General features: G+C 44.8%; 1 protein-coding gene across 2 annotated transcripts in view; it reads right to left on the bottom strand.

The window, feature by feature from the left end:
• Positions 1 to 5749, bottom strand: part of PARP1 (poly(ADP-ribose) polymerase 1) — a 38795-nt gene extending 33046 nt beyond the window's left edge. Inside the window, exon 1 of one of the 2 annotated variants that reach the window (XM_060272969.2) lies at positions 5509 to 5749. In XM_060272969.2, the coding sequence (XP_060128952.1) occupies positions 5509 to 5628 (120 nt within the window). In that variant the 5' untranslated portion in view covers positions 5629 to 5749. Of the gene's footprint in view, positions 1 to 4779; positions 5167 to 5508 lie in introns of those variants that run through there. The other variant, XM_088666633.1, reaches the window with a different exon arrangement.
• Positions 5750 to 16881: the final 11132 nt, after the last annotated feature.

Below are 16881 nucleotides of genomic sequence, written 5' to 3'. Positions count from 1 at the left end.
ACCCCATGGGTCCATAATTTATACTGCATGTCGTTTTTTATTGTACATTTTTTTTTCTATTTTTTTGTTTTTTTTACAATATTTTTATTGATTTTATATTAACAGAAAAAGAAAAAAACCAAAAAGAAAAAGAAAAACACAACAATCATAGAAACAGGAAAAAAACCCAGAGGCATACAAAATCATGAACACATTTGAACATTGATAACATAGAAATTTAACTTTATATAATACTATATTGATCAAATACGATTCTTTATCTCTATAGACTTCCTCCTATCCTCCCTTCTACGTTTCTATTTATAGCTAATTTAGCACTTCTAAATCTTACGAACATTCTTTTTCCAAATTACTCATTATAGATATTAATCTCGATCCTTTATCCCAGCCAATTACCAATAAGTCAAAATATAAATTGGATCTTGAAAAACATTAACTATTTTTCATTTATCTTAAATCATCCTACATAAATCAAATTGGCTTCTACAACCTCCTTATACTTCCACTTCCTTTATTAAATACTTTTAATCTTATAATTCTTTTCTAAATAAATTTTAAATTTCTTCCAATCTTAAACCCTTAACCTTCTGGAATAACTACACAGGGACTGGAAGGAGTAATTGGACCAAAGAATCCAAAACACTTCCACTTCCTCAGTGAGAACATTGTGTGAGTGGGGCTCTGCTCATGGGAATTTTGGATTCAACCCTGTATTCTCAGCTACACTGATTTTTCCGCTGTGGAAACCCAGACCCGCCTTGCAACCTCTGCACACTGCAGAGGATTCTGGGTCATATTATAGGGGGCCTTAGAATATAAAGCAAATCTATTCAGATCATGGTAATATAAAAGCTACAGCAGATGAAAAAGTATTCCTCTCCCTAACTTTTCCACTTTCCACTGCCACTTGCTTCCCAGTACTGTACAACTGAAGTTGCTGCTTTTGATGCTTACGGTAATTCCTAATGACAGGTAGGTAGCCGTGTTGGTCTGCCGTAGTTGAAACAAAGTAAAAATTTCCCTTCCAGTAGCACTTTAGAGACCACCCAAGTTTGTCATTGGTATGAGCTTTTGTGTGCATGCACACTTCTTCAGATACACTGAAACAGAAGTCACCAGACCCTTATATATAGTGAGAGGGTGGGGAGGGGTATTACTCAGAAGGGTGGGAATGGGTGGACGACTGTTAACGACTGCAATTGGCCTTACAGGAAAAAGCATTTCAGAAATAGACTGGAAAGAGAAGCTGCTACGGTAAATTGCAACTTATTACCAAACTTAAAACCATGGAGAGACCTGGTCTGAATAGAGACATTGGATTCTTATCTCATTGTACATGATGAAGCTATTTTTAGCCATCTCACCCATTGCTTTTTCCTGTAAGACCAATTGCAGTCGTTAACAGTCGTCAATAGGTTTACCACACCTATCATACCAATAACAAACTTAGTTGGTCTCTAAGGTACTACTGGAAGGATTTTTATTTTAATTCCTAATGGACTTGGACCTTGTGACCCTCACAGAACACACACTCTCGTATAATTCACCCCACTCGTTAGTCCAGGAGTTCCCACTGCCTTCCTCTCCAGGCCCTGACTTAATGTTATGTTCAAACCATGTTTTATGGCTTGTCTTGCTCCATGCAAACCACAATATGAAGCTATGTTTTCTTCTTTGCTTCCGATGGTTTGCAATGCTATGTGAGGGCAGCCTCTTTGTCTATCGTTAAAGGTGCTATTGCACAACTTTTCCATGGCAGTATTTCACTTCCTCCAAACAAAAGCAAGGAACTAGATGTGTGAGAACAAAATCCATTTAATACAAAAGTCCTGCTGACTATAGGGCATCAGTTACTCACAATAGGGATCCGAAGTATCTGTGATGGGGTTACGCTTCCCCCTAAAGGGCCAAGTTATTGGTTTGGCGGTGCTCGTTCAACCTGGTGTTGGATACTACGGTGTGGTGAGCTTTGTGGCTGAGTGGGGATTCAAACCATTGTCTCTCAGGTTCTAGTCTAACACTCTAACCACTGCACATCAGGCCTTTTTTTAAAAAAAGAAGGCAGTTTAAGAATCATACTCTGTTAACTATCATGAGTTCTGAAACATTCCCCCCGTCACTGATGTGGTCAATGTAAAATGGGGAAATGTAGAATGAGCTAGGGATTTCTGGGAGACAGTGAGCAGTTGCCAAGCATCTTTTCCTCACTAGAGGAGGAGCAGGACCCATCAAAATAATATTGGGATTACAAAACTTAGAATAACTTGTTAGGCCCAAGCATTTGTATTTATTCAATACAATTTGTTCAATAAACAAGAATTATTTTTTATTTTGAATACTGTAAGTCTTTCAGGATTACCCAGCATATGCTAATTGAATTTCTATCATTTTCCAGATGTTTATACAGTGCTCTATATGTTAACAGAGGCCTCTGAACCTTCCAAGAGAAATGTTTTCCATGTCTGATTTATGAATAATTGTAGCCACAAAATTCATAGCGGAAGACAATCTTTGAACATTGTCTTTTAAGTGGAGTAAGCAATCTGATGCAATGTAAGCAATGGGATGCGAGTGGCGCTGTGGTCTAAACCACTGAGACTAGGGCTTGCCGATTGGAAGGTCGGCGGTTCAAATCCCCATGACGGATGAGCTCCCGTTGCTCGGTCTCTGCTCCTGCCAACCTAGAAGTTCAAAAGCACATCAAAGTGCAAGTAGATAAATAGGTACCCCTCCAGCGGGAAGGTAAACGACGTTTCTGTGCGTTGCTCTGGTTCGCCAGAAGCGGCTTAGTCATGCTGGCCACATGACCCGGAAAAACTGTCTACGGACAAATGTTGGCTCCCTCGGCCAGTAAAGCGAGATGAGCGCCACAACCCGAGTCATCCGCGACTGGACCTAACGGTCAGGGGTCCCTTTACCTTTAAGCAATCTGAAACCAAGACCTCTATTTGGATGCCTTTCCAGTTGGGAAAGGCTTGTGAGCAGACCTGTCTTTCTGTTGGAGAAAGTTCACTTGTTTGCTGTTGATCTATGCCTGCCTGTTCACTTGAATTATTTGCTTTACTAGGCATTATCTTAATAGACTTGTTTCCAAGACAGTTATTCCTGCATGACCTAAATCTTTTGTTACCCACAGCAGCATGTGAGCAATCCAACTCTATTTTTAGCTACAACTTTGTCTTTTAACAGAAGTCTGAGTCATTGCCACTCAGGTATGCCTTCACACCTTTCTTTCAGTTCTTGTTCCGTAATCTCAGCTGTCAAATTGGCTTGATCAGGCTTTGAAACACTGATTTAACATGATGATAATCCAGAGCCTCCTTGGGCCAAAAAGCCATGTCCTCTTAAACTGCAAGCTCAGCCTATAATTCCAGAGCAGAGGGGGAGCTCCTGTCATTCCCCCAGACTGGAAAACTCATGTTTGTAGCCAGACATTAAAACACAGATTCCCAATTTGTCTGTAACAAAAAACTGATTCAAGAAACCTCAGAAGTACTGAACTGCGGCATAACAGAGTAGGGAGAGGGAAAGGGAAAGAACGGGCACAAAGCTGGCAAATATTTCTCAGGCTTCATACACTGAACCACGCTTAAGTAATTGTAATATTAGTGTTATACCATTACAATGAGATGTGTTCACACATTACATTCAGTGAGTATGCAACCTGTGGATACACCAGCAGTTGTAGTCTCTTTATCTGTGTACACAGTACTTGCTGTACAAATCAACAAGTGTACATGTTCACACAAATACTTGTGTACTGGTCGAGACAGTTTGTACCTGCATTCAATGCAAATTGTCTACGGTTTACTCATATTACAACTGTTTTCACCACCTTGTAATACTTACCAATGGTTGCGTTTTAAGGTCAGTGCAGCCTACCTTATTGGGCTATAATGTTAAGGTGCTGAGGTATATTTCTTGGCGAACTAACAACAAATTAAGTAAGTGATGATGCAATCCTATATAGACCATTGGCTCCCAATTAGCTATGTATTGCGGAGTACTACAGACCCCGTTTTTCAAAGGCCAAGCTATGGACTTTTGAAAATGTTGACAAATCTATGGTAGTTATTGTTCCATGAATGGTGCCACAGAACCCAGGGTGGGGAATTGGGAACCACTGCTATAGACAAGTTTCCTGGGAGTAAGTCTCACTGAACTCAATTGCTCTTTCTTGTGAATAGGCATGCATAGGATTAAAATGCAAATTATTTAGAAGTAGTGTTGCCTATTCGCAGCACATGAGTTCTACAAGTTTTTTCATCATATATCTTTTACCACTGCTGTTACAACATTTCAGAATTTAAAACTAAGCTGGTGCATATGCATATTCATGATATTATTTCATTACGTGTTATTGATTTCTATGGAAGTAAACTGGCCATCAAAAAGGGGGAAGGGGGTTGCTAGTATTAAACATAAATACTTGCAAACGAAGAGTCGGACACGACTAAACGACTAAACAACAACAACTTGCAAAACGAGAGAAATGGTACCCACAGAGATCTGATGAAACCAACAACAAAGTATTACCCAAGGCAAGGCAAACTTTGCATAAAAAGCACAATTAAGTTCCCTGTCCTCATGCTTCTGGAGTACAGCTTGAAAACGTGTGAATGAGTCATGTGACTGGGGGACTGGCACCTAATCCAATGTGTACCCTGAACCTAAACCAAGTCCCACAGAGTTTAAAGGGAGTTACTTTCTCCCTATTAAACCCACAGCACTGTATTTGTATAGCACATCAAGGTAGCAACCCTCTCTTTGCCCATTTACCTGGGAGTAACACGGGGCTTACTTCTCTCAGAAGCATGCCCAAAAGCCTGAACTGCAAGTCAACTCTCCTGATCGCTGCCAACCCAAGCGAGATCTTCAAGAGTGGCAACCAAGTCCTGATTTTGCACTTGGCGATCGGCTAGCTACAAAAACTGACACCGGCCACTGCGGGCAGCTTTCGTCGCCGTGACCAAGCCAACCCCTTTAGGCATCCGGATGAGGCCGAGGGAGGAGCCCGCGGATGAGCAAGCCATGGCGCAATCCTACGCCGCGTGTTACTTTATTTTTATACAGCTGCCTTCAGGTAAACGTAGCCCAGGGCTGTTCACCACGTTTTATCCAGAGGCCGGCCGCCCCACTCCCCTGAGTTCCTCGGGGCTTACACTCGGGTAAGTGTGCTTAGGATTGCAGCCTAGACCTAGACCTGCACCCCGAGCTGCTCTGAGGCAGCGAGACGAGGAGAACGGGGACAGCCCCTCCGCCCTGCAAAGAGCGAGGCCGTGCAAGAGGGCGGCTTCTCCTCCGAAACCCGCATGCGGCACATGGCCGGGATGACCGGACCCCGGAAGGCTGCTTCTCCTTCTGGCTGCTGCCAGAAACAAAGGGCGGCGGCGGCAGCAGCCCCAGAGGCGCACCTATAAAGGCACCTGCGCCTCTGCAAGCAACGTGGCGCGGCTGGGCTGCACGGAGCCCGCGGCGGCTGGTGGGGCGGGTGGGGAGGCGAAGTACCTGCACCATGATGGCCAGGCGGAGCGAGTCCTTGGCGATGTTGTCGCCGCATTTCTTGCAAGAAGCCCGGCTGCTCTTGGCGTACTCGGCCCGGTACATCTTCTCTGCAGGCTCCGCCATAGCTGCACCAGCAAGCCTGACCGAAATCAGTTCGGGCTGAGGAGGAGGATGAGGCAGCGGCAGCAGCAGCGGCGCCAAAAACCCAGCCGGATGGCTTCTTACACAGCCAGGCTCCCGCCCCTCCGAGCCGAGCGCAGAGCGATCGAGCCGTGCCCCGTCCAAGCCTTCTTCCTTTCGGCGATCGATTAGCCGCGCCGCGCCCAGGAGTCCTAGGTCTCGAGAAGCGACCCCCACAAACTCTCCAGGGAGGAATGACGAGAAATCGTCGCGCTCGAGCTGGCGGAGCCGCGAGGGAAAGGGCCGGCGGTCACGTGGTCGGCGTGGACGTTCTATGGAGTTGCCCTCGGCGTTTAAGGACGTTCTCCCTCTCTCTGCCCCCTGTTAGTAGAATGGGTGGTGGCACGTGCTTGCTCCTATTTCGGTAGGAAATCCTTTATGCAGTAGCTGTGCCTTGACTGAAAAGCACTTCCGGGTGGAATGCTGCTAAATTCAGGCTGTTGTCCTACGCGCGCTTGTCCCTGGGAGTAAGAAGAACCCATTGGGGGGTCTACTTCTGAGTAAACAGGCATAGGGTTTCAGGTTACGTTCAGGTTGTGTAGAGCAGAGGGCAGGCAAGCTTTTTGGGATGTGTGTGTTTGTGCGGTATGATACAGTGTTTTGCTGTTACCCAGAAATCTTCCACGGGGAGTAACTTTGTTAAGAGCAATGTTCCTTCCCCTGCAGATTTTTCTAGATTCCCCAAGCTTCCCCTGAAAATCAATTTCCTCAGGACATTCACATGTTCTAATGGTTTACTGCAAAAAGATCCTCGTGCATGAGTGGATGGTATTTCTGCTTAGCTGGGAGTTAGCATTATTTTTATTATTTTTAATTTATTTTTACAAAAAATCTCTTTTTTATAATATTTTTATTAATTTTCACAATTAACAATATTACATTTAAAAAGAAAGAAAAACACATAAAATAAAACAATTAAAACAACTATAGGTAAAGGCAAAGGGACTCCTGACCGTTAGGTCCAGTCGCTAATGACTGGGGTTGCCTCACTCATCTCGCTTTACTGGCCGAGGGAGCTGGCGTACAACCAGCATGACTAAGGCACTTCTGGCGAACCAGAGCAACACACGGAAACGCCGTTTACCTTCCCGCTGGGGCGGTACCTATTTATCTACTTGCACTTTGGCGTGCTTTCAAACTGCTAGGTTGGCAGGAGCAGGGACCAAGCAACAGGAGCTCACCCCGTTACGGGGATTCGAACCACCGACCTTCTGATCAGCAAGCCCTAAGCTCTGTGGTTTAGACAGAGCCTAAGGGCATTCGGCAATCAATTAGCCGCGCCGCGTCCCTTAAAACAACTATACTGTATACACTCTTAATATTAAATCCATATTTTGGTATTCCTTTGAATCCCCTGACTCCCCTCCCCTGGTTCCTTTGTATTATTTTCATTTATGCATGGCAACAAATAATCTTTATCTCTAATTACCTCATAATTTAAACATTGTCCATAGCGTTACAAGTGTTTTTTTTTAAAATCCTGCTAATTTACTTCCTTACATTGCTTTTTTATACAGTATATGCAATAAACATTTCCCATTCTTTTTTATATTTGTTTTCTAAGATTTCCGGTTTGTTTAGCCATTTTCGCATATTCCATTAACTTCATTTGCCAATAGAAAAGCTTTTGGTTTCTTAAACATCCCCCCCCCCAAATTCATTATATATCATTTCCCATTTTTTAAAATGACCTTACATTGCCACCACATATGATACGTACGTTTTACATCTCAGTGCCTTCCAGTGGCCTTCCGGATATTGTTCGACTACAACTCCCACCACCCCTAACTATTGTCCCTTCTGAATGGAATCAATCGGAGTGGAGTCCAACAGCAAATAGAGAGTTACAGGTCTACTACCGTATAGAACTGCCCTTGATTTAGGACCAACTTCAGAAAACATCTTGCAAAGACCTTCGGAGTTGTTCTCCCATGCTATTAGGCAAAAGACAGCAGCTTTCAGTGCTAATGTCACAGGCTACTGGTTTCTGTATGTACACACACACACACATATTGGGAAGCAACCAAAATGGAGACAATGGAGTGCACCTCCGGGGGTGAAGTCAATGTGCTGTGTTAGTAACACCAAACTAACCTTCCTAGGACACAAGCCTGGGCAGAGTGTATAGAGGTCCTGGGCGGCCCAGACAACAAGACTTGCTGATGTAGTCAAAAGGAACGCAGAACAGTATATTTGGCACCAGCTTGACTGCAGGAGTTGCTGGGAGGAGGCATACAAGGTGTCATCCAACCATCCTGGGGACTCTACTCCTGATTTGTGTAGGCTTTACTTCTTGGCCTCTTGAAGGGGTCACATGAGGTAGCAGAGGTTAAGGATGAGAGTTCCTTCTAGATGGGCTACCTTCCCAGGTTGATAAGCCCCACCTGTTCTTCCCTTAAGCATGTGCAGAAACCACCTTCTTGACCTTGGGACCCACTTTTAGTCTCATCCACACTCCTTTGGTCCCCACGCTGCACTCACCTCTCACCTGTGGCTCCTAGAACCTGTCGGCATGCGGCAGTGTGGTCACACCCCGACAATGGCTTCAGCCGGCCGGCTAAACCAGTTGAGGGTAGCTGATGGGTCTTAAACCTTTGGTGAGTTAGGGACTTCCCCAGCATGCTTTTGGATAATATAATTGTTATAGCACCAAATTGTTACATGTATTTGTTCAGGAAATAGATGGATTAGGAAATTGGAAACTTGCTTTACAGTCACCTTGATATAAACCAGTCCGTTGAGGACCTGATCTAAAATGCATTTCTTATGAGAGAGTAAAAATGGACAAAAGAAAGGCAAAGCATGCCAGGCAACTTGAAATTACACGTTCTCACTCCCAGTGAAAAGCTTCAGTTCCCAAAGGTGCTTGAACATAACTTGAACTGATAAGGTGACCTAAATTCAGCAGACGCAGGCTGCCCTATTTATAAAGATCTGTCATCGAGAGATAACCAGCAGATGAGTTTTCAGAGCCCTGTGACACCCCAGAACCGAAGAAGCACGCTCTGTTTTCCTTATCTGAAGAACCGCATCGGGCAGAAATAGGCAAACTCAGTCCTCCAGATGTTTTGGGACCTGACCACTGGTCCTGTTAGCTAGGGATGATGGGAATTGTGGTCCCAAAACATCTGGAGGGCCGAGTTTGCCTTTGCCTGCCATAGGGGATCCTGCAGGCACTCCCTAATCCAGATATGCCTGAACACTGAGCTATTTGGGACACAGAGTCTGGCTTGATGGCATCTTCTGCAAAATCTGCCTATGTTGGGAAGGGGAGAAATTTGATTATCTCTGCACTAGATGGCACCACAGCTACAGTTAAAATGTGGCATATATAGGAAACACTCCATGGTGAAAATGGAAGAGAGTCACTCTTGTATTATTCACATTCCTTCCTGAAGGCCAAAGGACCACCTTTGTTAATGTGACTTTGCATTGGCAGGTGTGAGTTTTTCTTAAATGATAGCAGGGCAGGGGCTGGAAGGAGAGAAAGGAAGAGGCAGAAAATACTCATTGCAGTGTAGAGGAAAATGGTCTATTTTCACTTTTGCCGTGTTCCAGATCTGAACTGGCCCCTCCAAGGATGTGATTTAACACTGATAGACACATGCACAATATGTAGTTTGGCCAAGGAAATAGGTTCCAGGACATTGTTTTACAGGGACGGATTACTTGGGATGCAGGAGTATAACTGTGATGCATGGTGTTTTTGTCATTTATTTTTATTTGTAAATATACAAACCAAGTAAGGGGGAGCAGGCAGACACCCAGAGAGGCATCTGCTAGTCTTTGAAGCTACACCAGTTCAACAGAGGCAATAGCATATGCCTGCAGCCACCCAAGGCTACGTCATGCCAGCCAGCAGCAAGCATTCAATCTGTTTTTCTCATCATTGCTTTTTAAAAATCATGCTTTGTTTTTTTAAAAAGACATTAAGGCAATTCACAACAATTAGATGAAAAGTTAAATAAGAGCTATCAAAAATCCCAACACTACATTAAAAAAACCCCTCAAATCATCAATGTAAATCAATGAAATATCCTGACGTTGAGTTGGAATCTCCTTTCTTGTAACTTGAAGTCATTGGTTTGGGTCCTACCCTCTGGAGCAGCAGAAAACAAGCTTGTTGCATCTTCCATGTGACAGCCCTTAAGATATTTGAAGATGGCTATCATTTGTCCTCTCAGTCTCATTTTATCCAGGCTAAACATACCCAACTCCTTCAATTGTTCCTCATAAGGTTTGGTCTCCAGACACTTGATCATCTTGGTCACCCTCCTCTGCATATGTTCTAGCTTGTCAATATCGTTAAATTGTACTGCCCAGAACTGGACACAGTATTCCAGGTGTGCTCTGACCAAGGCAGAATAGAGAGGAATTATTGCTTCCCTTGATCAGGACCCTATACAGTGGTACCTCTGGTTACAGACACTTCAGGTTACAGTCTCTGCTAACCCAGAAATAGTACCTCGGGTTAAGAACTTTGCTTCAGGATGAGAAAAGAAATTGTGTGGCGGCGGCGGCAGCAGCGGGAGACCCCATTAGCTAAAGTGGTACCTCAGGTTAAGAACGGTTTCAGGTTAAGAATGGACCTCCAGAATGAATTAAATTCTTAACCCGAAGTACCACTGTAGTTCTATTGATGCAGCCTAGAATAACATTCTATGGACTGCAAGAAGATCAAACCTATCCATTCTTAAGGAAATCAGCCCTGTCATTGGAAGGACAGATCGTGAAGTTGAGGCTCCAATACTTTGGCCACCTCATGAGAAGAGAAGACTCCCTGGAAAAGACCCTGATGTTGGGAAAGATGGAGGGCACAAGGAGAAGGGGACGACAGAGGACAAGATGGTTGGACAGTGTTCTCTAAGCCACCAACATGAGTCTGACCAAACTGCGGGAGGCAGTGGAAGACAGGAGTGCCTGGTGTGTTCTGGTCCATGGGGTCACAAAGAGTCAGACATGACTAAACGACTAAACAACAACAAGCTTTTTCTGCTACTGTTGATTCATGTTAATCTTGTGGTCTACTAAGACCTCTAGATCCTTTTCACAATATACACCAGGAGGCTTAGTTTGGTCAGAATTAAGTATACACATCCAGAGTTAACACTAAATACGACTAAACAACTACCGGTAAATACGGTAACAACAACAAACTTTACTTCTGGTCAATGAGCCACCATAGCTGCTAGAGGGCACGAAAATTTGTGTCCTTCCTGTTTTTTTTAGACTCATCTGCCCATGTACTATTTGAAACCCAAGGGACACATTGGTTGCCAGGTGTGATTCCCCCCCCCCCCAGATCTCCTACCCCACTATTTCTCCAGACCACTTCTGCCAGCTCCAGCCACCTGAGAGAATGTCAGAGCCGTAAAGGGCCAGCCTTCTGGCCTGAAGGTGAGCACTACTCTATAGCCTTCCTTCTGGTGTGTTCCTGTCATTGCTGGACTGACAATGTGGTGTGGGTGGCATCTGGTTCTTCAGGGGAAGGTGTTCTCGAGGGTCCAGGATCTGGCCTTAAAGGCCCTGATGATGTGAAAGGTTCCTCTGAAAATTCTTAACCAACTTCCTCAGATGCAGTGGTCTTCCTCAGTCAGCTCTGAGGCCTGACCCAGACCTAGCTCCCCATCTGGTGCCCCTGCAGCCTCCATCTCTGTGCCCAGATCACTGCTGGGTACAGGGGTCATGGAGCTTTGGATCATTTGCTCCTCTCTATCTTCAACCCAGGTGGCGCTGTGGTTAAACCACTAAGCCTAGGGCTTGCTGATCAGAAGGTCGGCGGTTCGAATCCCTGTGACGGGGTGAGCTCCTGTTGCTTGGTCCCAGCTCCTGCCAACCTAGCAGTTCGAAAGCACGTCAAAATGCAAGTAGATAAATAGGAACCGCTACAGCGGGAAGGTAAACGGCGTTTCCATGTGCTGCTCTGGTTTGCCAGAGGCGGCTTTGTCATGCTGGCCACATGACCTGGAAGCTATACGCCGGCTCCCTCGGCCAATAATGCGAGATGAGCGCGCAACCCCAGAGTCGGTCACGACTGGACCTAATGGTCAGGGGTCCCTTTACCTTTACCTTTATCTTCAACCCATATGCACAAAACATTTTAATTATATTTTTGTTATTTGTCTTGGGAGGCTCACTTTAGTGCCATATGATGCCTCTTGTCTTCCAAGTGTTTTTTTTTTTTTTGCAGGGGACATTGCTGCCCTTCCACAAGGGACTTGTTATATTGATGAATAAATTAGGCATAAAGATCTGTTTCTCCTGCTTCCTAATTATAGGCATACAGCTGTTTCCTCTCTGTAGACATGCACATTCTATGCACATCAGATTTCTGAGATACAACTGCCCCTTCTGTTTGTAAATTTAACTGCTAAGAAGTCATAGTGAAGGCAGTAGAGTTATTGGCCTATGTGTAGAATGAAAACCCACGACCCCAGTGTCTATAAGGCTCCTCCAGGTGGGGGTGTCCACAGTATCCCAGGTGAGAGATGCGGTAGCATTCCTGGATGTTTCAAGATTGAGACTTGGATCCAAAATATGTGCATCATCTGGAGCATGTGAGTGTTTTGTATACTATTTTTTTATTACTGTGTTGGGTATTATTCTCCTTCCTGTTTAGTTTTAAGCTGGGGTTTTTTAAAAATTGTTTTATACACATTTGAATGGGCTTCTTTGATTGATTGATATTATTATTTCTAATTGTTTCTAATATATATTTGAACTGTTAGTTGTTCTCTTGAGATGTCTTTGGGCACATTTTTGTGGAAAAGTGGCGTACAGCACAATATAAATAAGCACAATATTACAAAATGGTAACCAGTCTCCAGTGATCTCTTTTCAAAAGAAACCAGCCATGGGTAGGCCATGGAACTTTTTCAGCACTATTAGAACTGGGGTGTAGATCACAAATGTCTCTATGGGAAAACAATACCATATAGGTTGGAGAGGTAGCTTGGAGAGGTAACTTTTTGGATGTCACCTCTCTGGGGTTACTAACTGATCTGGGCTCCTCTTGTATTATTATTATTATTATTATTATTATTATTATTATTATTATTATTATTTTATTTATACCCCGCCCATCTGGCTGGGTTTCCCCCGCCACTCTGGGCGGCTTCCAACAAATACCAAAATACATTAAAATACCACAGATTAAAAACTTCCCTAAACAGGGCTGCCTTTAGGTGTTTTCTAAATGTCAGGTAGTTGTTTATCTCCTTGACCTCCAATGGGAGGGCGTTCCACAGGGCAGGCGCCACTACCGAGAAGGCCCTCTGCCTGGTTCCCTGTAGCTTTGCTTCTCGCTGTGAGGGAACTGCCAGAAGGCCCTCGGCGCTGGATCTCAGTGTCTGGGCTGAACAATGGGGGTGGAGACGCTCCTTCAGTTATATAGGACTGAGGCCGTTTAGGGCTTTAAAGGTCAGCACCAACACTTTGAATTGTGCTCGGAAACGTACTGGGAGCCAATGTAGGTCTCTTAGGACCAGTGTTATCTCGGTGGCCGCTCCCAGTCACCAGTCTAGCTGCCGCATTCTGGATTAATTGCAGTTTCCGGGTCACCTTCAAAGGTAGCCCCACGTAGAGCGCATTGCAGTAGTCCAAGCGGGAGATAACTAGAGCATGCACCACTCTGGAGAGACAGTCTGCGGGCAGGTAGGGTCTCAGCCTGCGTACCAGATGGAGCTGGTAGACAGCTGCCCTGGACACAGAATTAACCTGCGCCTCCATGGACAGCTGTGAGTCCAAAATGACTCCCAGGCTGTGCACCTGGTCCTTCAAGGGTACAGTTATGCCATTCAGGACCAGGGAGTCTGCCTGCCCCCTGTCCCCCCAAAACAGTACTTCTGTCTTGTCAGGATTCAACCTCAATCTGTTAGCCGCCATCCATCCTCCAACCGCCTCCAGACACTCACACAGGACATTCGCTGCCTTCACTGGTTCTGATTTAAAAGAGAGAGAGAGTTGGGGGTCATCCGCATACTGATGAACACCCAGCCCAAACCCCCTGATGATCTCTCCCAGCGGCTTCATATAGATGTTAAAAAAGCATGGGGGAGAGGACGGAACCCTGAGGCACCCCACAGTGTCTTTAGCAGCAGTTTCTGATGGAGAAACTAGCCCCATTGGCAGTCACTGAGAATTCCTGTATTGTGATTTCCTTATCTCTGTAGTTGAACTGTGGCTCATTCTTGGTCCTTGTCTAATCACCCGCTATATGACTAATCGGCATCATTCATTAGAAGGGCCATAAATTACTGTTGACAGGAGTGGGAAATGTGTGACAGTGTCACTTGCTTCTGTTGGCTTTCAGTGACAAGCTTTCGAATCTAGCAGTCAGTGTGATTCTCTTCATTCTGGTTCAGGAGCTGTTGGTTGCATGGAATGTCAGACAAATCAAGTGAAGATGAATAGTCCGAGAAGATGAACTTTTCTGCTGGCAAAAGAAGCTGCGCTTTTTTTTGGGGGGGGAATACAGAGTTCATGTTTTATAACCCCTTCTCCACCTCGTATCCTATAGTTTATGATATTGGAGGTGCCTTCCTATAGACCACTGAACTCCAGTTTAATCAAACAGAAGCAGAGGTGACTGTTTACAGGGACCAGTTTGAAACAGAAGACTCCCAGAAGTATCAGTGGATCAAGTAAGAAGATCTAGTGCTGGTTTGTGGGACTTCAAATAAAATAAATGAAAATAATACCACTGGCTTTCTCTGAATTTAAGCAGGGCTGACCAGGGCTGACTAGGATCAGACATATACAAAGAGATAACTTACAGGGTCCCATAGAGGGGGGGGGGTCAAACTGGGTCCGCCTGGCCTTCGGTTTGGGCCAAGTTTGACCCCCCTCTATGGGACCCTGTAAGTTACCTCTTTGGCCCTTTTATCAGCTCATGTGATAGCTGGCCCTGATGAATACATGAGGTTCCTGACCCCTATGGTTGTAATTTGTGGGCAATCATTTAATTTTATCCTGATCCTAATTTTTAAGCTGTATTTTAATCAATTGTTTGATTGTGTTTTAATATATTTGATATTTGATATCTGCTGCTCTAGAGAAGCGGACACGGAGCAATGGATTCAAACTACAAGAAGGAGATTCCACCTAAACATTAGGAAGAACTTCCTGACAGTAAGAGCTGTTCGGCAGTGGAATTTGCTGCCAAGGAGTGTGGTGGAGTCTCCTTCTTTGGAGGTCTTTAAGCGGAGGCTTGACAGTCATCTGTCAGGAATGCTTTGATGGTGTTTCCTGCTTGGCAGGGGGTTGGACTGGATGGCCCTTGTGGTCTCTTCCAACTGTATGATTCTATATTTGGCTGTGGAGGCCTGGGCATAAATAAAAATTTACTTACACTCCAAGGAATGGTGTGAAGAATTCTTCCTCTCTCATCAGACTAGGACTAGAAGACATCAAATGAAGATGAATGTTGGCAGATTGGGGTGAGACAAAAGGAAATGCTTCCTCACACAGTGCATAGGAATTTGCTCTTGCAAGAGGTAGTGAGGGCTACTAGCTTGGATGGCTTTAAAAGGGGATTGGACAGATGAATGGAAAATAAGGCTACTAGACCCAATGACTGAGTTGTACTTTCACTGTCTGCTTCTGAATACCAGCGACAAGTGGGGAAAGTGCATAGGGACTAGATGGGTCATTGGCTGGTCCAACAGGCTTCTTGATGTTCTTATGAAACAGTAATAAATCCAAGCATAGGAGGAGACCTGCCCATATTCCTGCTTATATTAAGAGATGAAATGGTGGTGGTGGTGGTGGTGGTGGCAACCACTGTGACCCACCAGGACAATTCTCAGTAATTAAATAGATTTCCAGGATTCAAATGGCTTCTCAGTTCTCAGAGTAAGATCCACCAGTCTTTGGGCAAGGCGACTAAAAAAACAACCAATCCATAGTGGATAACATTAGCCTTATGGTTTATTATTTCATTTTTAATTGAACAAAAAGTCTCTGTTGTTCCAGCACAGGCTTGAATGGGTCACAGAGATTATTTCTCTCCTATTTCTTTGGCGGGGGGGGGGGGACCATCAGTTCCATTATTTGAACATGGCTATTATATCACACCTCGGTCTAAGCATACCTAATATCCTCAATCAAGCCAGTGCGGTGTAGTGGTTAAGAGCGGTAGACTAGTAATCTGGTGAACCGGGTTTGCGTCCCCGCTCCTCCACATGCAGCTGCTGGGTGACCTTGGGCTAGTCACACTTCTCTGAAGTCTCTCAGCCTCACTCACCTCACAGAGTGCTTGTTGTGGGGGAGGAAGGGAAAGGAGAATGTTAGCCGCTTTGAGACTCCTTTGGGGAGTGATAAAGCGGGATATAAAATCCAAACTCTTCCTCCTCTTCTTCTTCTCATAAGGCTTGGTATCCTGACCCTTTTATCATCTTGGTCACCCTCCTCTGTACATGTTCCAGCTTGTGAATACCCTTCTTAAACTGGGGTGTCCAGAACTGGACACAGTAGTCCTGGGTGGGAGTGTTCCTACATACAAAGGTGTATGGTTCTTGGTGACAAGACTTGTGTTCTGCTCCTCTTGATTTTAGCTCTGTCACCTCCTCTTCCTGCAGAGTCCCTTCCACTGGTTGGTTGAAGTCTTCCTCTGTTCCCCATTAGGCTCTGCTCTCTGCAGGAGGGGCAATAAAGAGAGCCATTAGTTCTGATTCCCGCTCTTTAGTGTCATAAGGGGAGGACTTCTGTCCTCTTTTCCTGGTCACCAGCCTTCAAGCCCCTCTCCTCCTCTTCCTCCCCCCCCCCTATCCAGGGTTGCCCAAGTATGTCAGATCCTCACAGAATCCATGGGTCCATATCAATATCTGTCCCGTATCGATCCTGTCATTCTTTTTTTAAAGGGAAATGCTGTGTTTTGATTGATTTCCCCCCAAACCACCCTTGATCCAAATGAAGGGGGAAAACACAGTCCAGACGCATTTTAAGCCAAAAAAAATCTGTACACAGCCTTAGTTGTGCTAGAACAAGCGAGTTAAATAATTGCACGATTTAATGAGCAGGAAGCAGGATATCCCAAGGAGGTTTCCAAAAGTCTTCCTGGAAGATGATACCAACCAGAAAGGTCGTGTCTGAGATTATGAATCCCAAAACCCTGTGAAAATTGGGTTGGAATGCTGGTTTTTATTATCTTGTTTATATTAATGCTGGAGCTCTGAACTTCACTGGTTCAGGTTATGA

This window comes from Zootoca vivipara, chromosome 3, assembly GCF_965207765.1.
Source record: "Zootoca vivipara chromosome 3, rZooViv2.hap1.1, whole genome shotgun sequence".
Classification (NCBI taxonomy): Eukaryota; Metazoa; Chordata; class Lepidosauria; order Squamata; family Lacertidae; genus Zootoca; species Zootoca vivipara.
The sequence above is the reverse complement of the archived record's forward strand: the minus strand, read 5'-3'. Positions and strand labels throughout refer to the sequence as shown.